Raw genomic sequence first — 8,163 nt, forward strand, 5'->3', positions numbered from 1 at the left:
TTGTCAGATCGTCGAGTTGTTCTCCTCCATGTCTCAACTTTATCCACATCTCTTGTTTAGCCTACACAGAGATCGTGCCCGTTTTGTTTTCATCCTCTAGTTTGTTTGTTTTTTCCCCACTTCCTCCTGCTTTCAGGCAGCGCTACTCTCCAGCCTTCCGTGTTAGAGTTCACCGATCGCTGTCACTCCTCTTCTTCGCCGCGCCACAGCGCGCCACCAGTTCCCCGCCTCAACAGCGCCCCCGCCTCCCTGTCAGTTTGTCCGGGCATTGCATCAGAGGATTTCCAAGTGGAATTCGTACAGGAGGCTCTTTTGGATCTGCTCCAGACTGCCCTGTTCCTGGATAGTTTTTTGTTAATTCTCATTTTTATTTTTTTTCTCTGTCCTTTGGAATTAAGCCATCTAATAAACTGACCTTTTGAGCACCTGCAACTGAGTCCCAGTCTCGCCCCTTGACAGTAACAGCTTTAACTCTGTTACCCTGGTGGTTATATTTTTTCCACACCATTAGGGGGCGCTGATAATCTTAATAGATGAGTATTTAGGCAGGTACTATACCTCAAGAAGTAGGCAAGCATGTGGATAGAGGAAGCAATGGCTTCCTTGAGCTATTCTGTTTAACTTTATAAAGTCCTATGATTGAGGAATGTGCTTCATTTTTGGTCAATCAGTAAGTATGTTTTTTTTTCTTCCAAATATTACTAAAACCAGAGTGTACATGTATGTAATGTATAACTATGATATGGAGTGCATTGAGCATTGGGCTATTCATGCTAATTGGGAACGTGTTGTCTGTGTAGATGGACCTTTTTTATGCCTGTGCTTTCTTACATGGGTGAAAGTACTTGCTTCAGCTTATATTCTAACACTTTATTTTGATGGTCAACCAACAGATAAACTCATTATAAGTGTCTTTGTATGTCAAAGTTGCTTACAGTTGATTGATTAAGGGGACCATCAAAGTAAAATGTAACCATATAAAACATTGAATTTTTTTTCAGTTGGAGTATTAAGCTCACATCAGTTAATTAACAATAGCTCCACAGGAAACACTCAAATAACACTCAACATCTTACCACTCACAAGCTGTAGTAAGATACTGTACAGATCTTAAATAATGTCAATTATACTGTAAATGAAGTCGATTTTATATGTTCACTGTATGTTATAAATAATCATATTCTTATAACCACAAATACTTAAATATTATGATATATTAAAATTGTTGTTATGATTATTCATGATTTAATATAATATATTAGAAGGTTTTTTTTTTAAATGCATTATGTTTTCATTATAATGCCTTAAGAATACCCTTATAATGTATTATAAATACAGGCTTTCACGTTAATTGGGATGTACAAAGAAAGCTTCGGATCCTGTGTACGGAGAGATTCATACATCTGATTTTTTTTGCGTATGCACAATCAAAGCTTTGTCCGTGCACAACACTGCCTAACACTGAACAGAAAGGAACATAAAATAACACAGACCAAACTACGATAATGACTAGACACACCTGAACTAAATGACAAAATCAAATCAAAAACAGTTAACTAACAAGACAGAAACAAAAAGTATGAACTAACAGAAACTGTGATTAAGTCCCTTTTAAGCTAAGATTAAAAGAAACTCAAAGAATATTTTATCGAAAACTAAACAAAATTGTAACTTGACTATTCATGTACACTTATTAAAGTGTTACCAACAAATACAGTATGTGTACATATACACACACATCCATCCAACACCCCCCCCAACACACACACACACACACAAACATATATATAACACTACAGATATAGTTTTTTTTTTTCCCCAGCATTCTTTATTCATCTCATCTAAAACAAACACAGATTATATATTTCTCATTGAAGAATATCCAAAAGTCAATAATTAAATTGTAACTGCATGAACAAATATACATTTCTATTAGTCCTATTCAGTATTGCAAGTCATGAACTGAAAGGCACCAAAATTCTGCCCCACCATGCAATGGACATAAACCCAAAGTGGTGGTGGGGAGTTTTCAAAAATAATCAGTCAAACCTTCTTGAAAATATAAAAATCTTTGTACTTCATACTGTGTAAAGTTATATCATTAAAAACCTTCAAGAGTTCTAGCATAATTCAAAAAAGTAACTGAATTTGACTGGGTAAAATAAAGTTCTGTGTCCATTCTCAGTATTCAAAATGTTTTATCTTCACAGTTGTATTTATCGGCTAATGATAAAATGCTAACATTTCCCCCCATTTTTATGTATTATTTAAAAATCTCTGGGGGTCTGAAGAGTAAACACACTGAGTAAAATATTTGCCTATTTCCTGAGTTTGTTTATATGGCTTGCTAGCCGAAGAAAATTTGTACAGAAGACCTTGAAATGAAATTGAACGATGGGCAGATGGATGACAATGATATAAAAATGAAGTCATTAGTGCAGAAACAAATATAGAGAGCGAGGCAAAGATAAACATGTCAATATGCACTGTTCTGAACAGATGGCTGCTTTTCCAAATAATCACAGACTTCAAGGGCAGGCCTGAGGGAGCTCAGTCTCTTTCCCATGAGTCTCTGCTGTTAAGGTTTTGTTTACAAAAAGACAAACATTTTCTCATCTTCCTTTCACCCTTTCTCATGCTCACTAAAGAGAGGTCATGTTATCTCTGCAATTTTGGGGATTTCTATAACGCTTAATGTCTAATGCACATAAATGTATAACTTTGTTCTGCTCTTTATCGCGTGCTAATAAATATGTCTATCAGTGTCTTTAAAGAAAATATAAAGGTTCATGAAAATTTTCTTTAATAAAAAATATAGAAAAGATCCTACATCCTACAAGTTTAGTTTTCTCTATTATTATTATTATTTTTTTTTTATTATTATTGTGTATTTAGACTAGTGAGGCACAAGGACATCTAAGCATCTTCTTGAAAATAGTTGAGGCAACATCTGTGACATGTTCAGAATTCTGGTCCATCCTTCTTCAGGTTTTTGTAGTCTGTGTTAATGGCCACAAACTAAGAAGGAAAAATAGAAAACATACAACATCGATTTGTTTGGCAGGTGGACATTGATGTTATATGCATTTATTGAGTAGCATTTAGTTTTCATTATCCATTGTGCTGAGGAGACCCATGATCTACTGGGCAAGTCAGACCACCTCATGTGCCTCAATTCAGACCATCAGGGAATTAACACAGGAAATACCAAAACATCCTGTTCTACACTAATGAAGCCGCATGGTTGAGAAGTGAAACGTTGGGAAATTCTTAAAATTTAGAATTTTTTAATGATCTGTGAGTCTTATTTGGGCTTCTGTTTCTGATTATGACACATCTATGAACAATCATCAGCTTCCTAGTTACTTAAAATGCAGCTGTGATTTAATGTTTGCAATAATAACTTGCTAGAGGAGAGAAAGGTGGTGATTACTGCAGCCCCTATTCGTGTCCCCCGCTATTTCAATGCAACTAAAACCTGCTCTTTTTAAGTATACAAATAAAAAATAACAAATTTATAAAAAAAACTATAATAAAAATAACTTAAAAAGTAAATAAATATTTAACACTGCTTATATGATGTCAACAGTGGGCTTAAATACCTTGTACTGGTAGCTTGGACTGAGCTTATTCCAGGGCTCAGGGTTGCTTCTCTTGTTCCAGCTGCAAAGATAAAACAACATCTCAAATAAACCTTTTATATTTTTTATTTTTATTTAGTACTGGGACAAAATTGACTTTTCAGTGGCATTAATGTTTGGTTTTCTCTTTTTTTTCTTGTCATTACTCAGTATGAGTCAACATTGTCAGATAAAATAAAACAATACAGTAAATAATTAATATAAATATTGTCAAACCTAGTATTTATTTAAGTGAATGAATGAAGACTATAGGATGGTTTTGAATTGTTTTTTTTTTAGCTCCTCTTATTGAGTTGTGAGACAGAAAACATTTTTGATGCTTGTGCTGTTGACAAAACAACTTGATTTGCATATGATACATTTACTAAATGCAACTGCTGTTTAATTTTTAAGGTGTTCATGGAAATAGGACAAAATTAATGATCAAAAAGTAAAAATTAAAATTAAAGTTAGTTAATAAGCTTTACCCGTTAATGAGATTTGTTTAATGTAATAATTTCCTTACGTGACATGAGGTCCTCTGGCAAGACGAAACAAATAAAGAAACGCTCCACCCATGCCCAGACAGATGAAGAAAAACTGTGGGATGAGCTGTGAAAGATGATATGATTTATTAATTGCTCTCTTTCAAAGTGCCGTAAAACAAAATGTTCTTTGTGTAGTCATATCAGAAGTTTGAATAGAATTTTATTTTTATTTGATCAGAAAAAAACAATAAGATCACTGGTGTCATAGATCCAGTTGTTCTATTTTCAAGCTTTCGTGTTATGTTTTATTTTTAATGTTTGAAGAGCATCCACAGTAGATAAGCATATTACTACTACACTTTAACTCAGTAATGTTTTCAGTTGCTCAGTTGTTAAATAAAAATAGAATACAAATAAAAAGACATTTAATCCCACTGACCATGCAGTACTGTTTTATTTATTTTATTATCCTGAGCACTCAAGGAGATATTTCTGCATGATTTCTAGGAACCTATTCAAAGGAGCTGAATGTTTATTAAATAAAAATAAGTATTTTTAGAAAACAGGTTTAAAATACTCACTCCTGGATGTTTCTTGACTTGATCTCGGACTTTCCGCAGCATCGTTACTGGAGAATAAAGAGCAGAACTGTGTGTCTCTCTACGTGTGTTGCAGCTGCTATGAAAGGGGGTGGGGATAAATGGGAGGCTGCTCAAGCTCAAGGAAAGAGGGAAAGATCAAGAGAGAGAAAGGGGAAGGATGTGAAACCACAACACTTGTTTATTAGCAATTACATAGTGACACTTAGGGTGTGGTGTATTCACACCTGGAAAGTCTGCTAGTTCACTTGCTTTGGTCCAGATCAAATACAATGTTGATTTTTTTTAGTCTGATCCGGTTTGCTTTCACACTGCCATTTTTTGCAAGTGGACCAGAAATTGTAAACAAAAACCACATGTGTGCAAAGATCATCCATTCATTGTACATAAATTATCAAGCAGGGAAAAACAGGAAGTGCAAAATAAAAGGTTTATCATGAGATATTCAAAGTTAAACTGTGTTAAACTGAAACTGAAGTTGACTGTGGTAACTGAACTCCGGAGGTTGTTCGGAATCAACCCTGTAGCCACCATATTAACTTCTGTGGATAGTTGGATCCCGGGATGAGAGATATAGACATTATGGAAAAGAAGTGTTGTTCCACGATGATAGGTGTTGTTGCTGGAGGCACATTTTTATTGCATGGTTATATAATGTGACTCTGTCGTAGGAGAAAGGATGGTTGCTGCTTTGACAGAATGTCTGACGTGAAGGATTTCACTAGAGGAATTATCTGAATGGCATTGTTAAGGTGGCCTAGAAGTCCTTGTAACTAATTCATACCTCTGTCTAGCACAGATGAAGTGTGAGGCTCTGAGGTTTTTACTCAGATAATGGAAGGAAAAGTTCATTGGAAATGTAGATAAGTGTGAAAATCCTAATTATGGTGGTGCAGATGCAGGTGCAATGATTTGAAACCTTCGAGGTTGTATACGGCATAAAGGAGTCTGTGGTTGTTAAGTACTAGTATTAGGTTGTTGTGTGACGTCCTGCCTCTCTTGTTGCAGGATTGTCCAGCCTCTAGTCAATGATTTAAGGAAATGTTAATGTTTACTGAAGGGCATTTCTATCACCATTGGAATTACTGGAGGGGATGGAGCTGCAGCAGATAGCTGTAGTTTGCCTGGAGAAGTGTTGAGGTTTAAGAGGGGCTGTAATTGAGCATGCTGAAGCTAGATGTGAGGGGGTCTGCAAGTTCACGTAAAGGGATGTTTAAATTTTGAATATCCAGCAGTATAGTACAGGTTTGAGAGGGCTCCTGAATGACCCTTGGTTGGACAGCTGTAGACCTGTTGCTGAATTATTTGTAAGCATAGAACTACTGAGACAGAAGGTGATGGACTGCTGAAGCTGGCCGAGTAGGTGGTGTCACTATAGCTAAGTATGTCCTAAGGATCCCTTGGGGCACTTCTTGAGGCACCTGGACTGTGTCAAAGTAGCTGTTTGAATCATTAGAAAACTGGGAGCCATATGCTGTAATTGGCTGAAGGCAGGGTGTAAGAATGGATGTTGGGATGAAAGGATGTTTGTGAGTGGGTTTTAAGCCAACTTGTTGCTAGATGGCAGGATGAGACGGTATTGATGAGGGAGAAATGGATAGAGTGCAGACTGCACCGTGTGAGGTAGTAGCGCTGGACGAGGCTTCTGGACTGTAAGGGTAGAATTATTAGGATGCATGACAGCCATATTGCTGAAAAATGGCTGAAGGAAGGGTGGAATAATGGATGCTAGGATGAGAGGATGTCTTTGAGTGGGGGAGGGGGATATTGAGCATGAGAAGATTGGTGGGGGGAGAGGTAGAGTGAGGGAGGGAAAGAAGGAGAGAGTGCGATTGGGAGGTATAGAGAGGGGATAATTAAGTAATATATTTTAATTTAATGCCAGATGCAAATGCAATAAAACATCTTAATTCTAAAACTTTCTAAATAGCTATTGAGCATTATTAGAGATGCAAGGGCCCTATTGCTGTAAACGACTGAAGGAAGGGTTGAAGAATGGATGGTAGGATAAAAGGATGTTTTTGAGTGGGGGAGTTTTGAGGAAGAGAGGGTATTGGTGGAGGGAGTGGGTAGAATGAGGGAGGGATAAAGGAAGGTAGAGAGAGAGAGAGATAGCGAGGTATAGAGACGGGAGAATAAGAAGCTATTAAGAATAACCTCTTAAAATCTAAAACTTTCTATGTAGCTATTGAGAATTATTCGAAACACGAGAGCCATATTGCTGTAAACGGGTAAAGGAAGGGTGGAAGAATGGATGTTGGGATGAAAGGATGTTTGTAAATGAGGTGTGTTGGAAGATGGAGGGAGGGAGGTTAACGTGAACTAAGAATTAATAATACCTCACATCATTTATTAACCTTAGTTCATGTTCATTTCAACATTTACTATTGCATTATTAAAATCGAATGTGCTTGTTAACATCATTTAATCCACTGTGAATTAACATAACTATTAATCAACACCTGTATTTTCATTAACTGACATTAACAAAGATTAATAAATACTGTAATAAATATATTATTGATTCTTTGTTCATGTTAGTTAATACATTAACTAACATTAAATAATGGAACCTTATTGTAAAATGTTATCGATCATTCCTTCCTTAATTGACTTTTAACATATTACATGTGTTTACTTACAGGGATATTTTATAATTTCTAAATGCACATCCTCACCCATCTGTCACAATATTTCAAATCTGTGGTATAAATATTTATTTGTGTTGGAAAGCGTGTTAATTTGTTTACCATTTAATTTCTGAGTTTACATTTTGTTTTTAATATTGCCAGGATCTATCCTCCATCAAGATTGCTAATCAATGTATGTATGAAAGAGCATGAGTGATGGATCATGACTCATATCTCAAAGCAAGCAAGATGTCGCCGGTGTTCATGGCTTGCCGTCTGCGATTGTTATGGCTTTTGATTATCTATGTGATTTTGACTCTTCTTTCTCAACTTGTTTCAACGCTATTCGTTTATGACAAACAAACTCTTCTCAACATTAGAAATGCAGTTGATTTCGGGTTAAAGACGGACCTAAGGGAAAAAATCGCCAATTTTCCTCCCCCTCTGTATTTCCCGGATAACTCAGGTCAGTTATCCTGTGTTTTCACTGGAAGAAAACGACGTCGGAGGCACGGAAAGAGAGGTGGTGTACTCGTTAGATGGAAACTCTACCTGGCGATGCGAGGTGAGCCTGATTCTTCCTTTTCTGTTCGGCGCTGCGGGCTTGTTCGGGATTGCTGTCTGGTTGGGCGCTTTCTGGAACCACGGTGCCACTGGATTCGGCCTGTTTTGCCCATTTACCACTCGACTCTACCTAAATAAACTCTGCCGCGTTTTCGCGGAGGCGGCGTGGATTATTCAAACCTGCAGCTGTTACGACGTGTATCACGGTCGGCTTCTGATCCGAACGTGGTTAGGATGGGGCTAATAAACTCCAGATCAATCG

The 8,163-nt window shown here is 36.8% G+C and overlaps 1 protein-coding gene across 1 annotated transcript; it reads right to left on the reverse strand.

Annotated features, from left to right (window-relative positions):
- Positions 1-1,816: 1,816 nt before the first annotated feature.
- On the reverse strand, positions 1,817-4,804 carry ndufa4l2a (NDUFA4 mitochondrial complex associated like 2a). Its single transcript, XM_026263002.1, has 4 exons — positions 4,690-4,804; positions 4,147-4,232; positions 3,603-3,663; positions 1,817-3,018 (listed from the first exon to the last, which is right to left on the reverse strand). Exons 1-4 carry the CDS (start codon positions 4,729-4,731, stop codon positions 2,962-2,964), a joined length of 246 nt encoding a protein of 81 aa, XP_026118787.1. The 5' UTR covers positions 4,732-4,804; the 3' UTR covers positions 1,817-2,961.
- Positions 4,805-8,163: the final 3,359 nt, after the last annotated feature.

This window comes from Carassius auratus, unplaced genomic scaffold (genome assembly GCF_003368295.1).
Source record: "Carassius auratus strain Wakin unplaced genomic scaffold, ASM336829v1 scaf_tig00216387, whole genome shotgun sequence".
NCBI classification, from domain to species: Eukaryota; Metazoa; Chordata; class Actinopteri; order Cypriniformes; family Cyprinidae; genus Carassius; species Carassius auratus.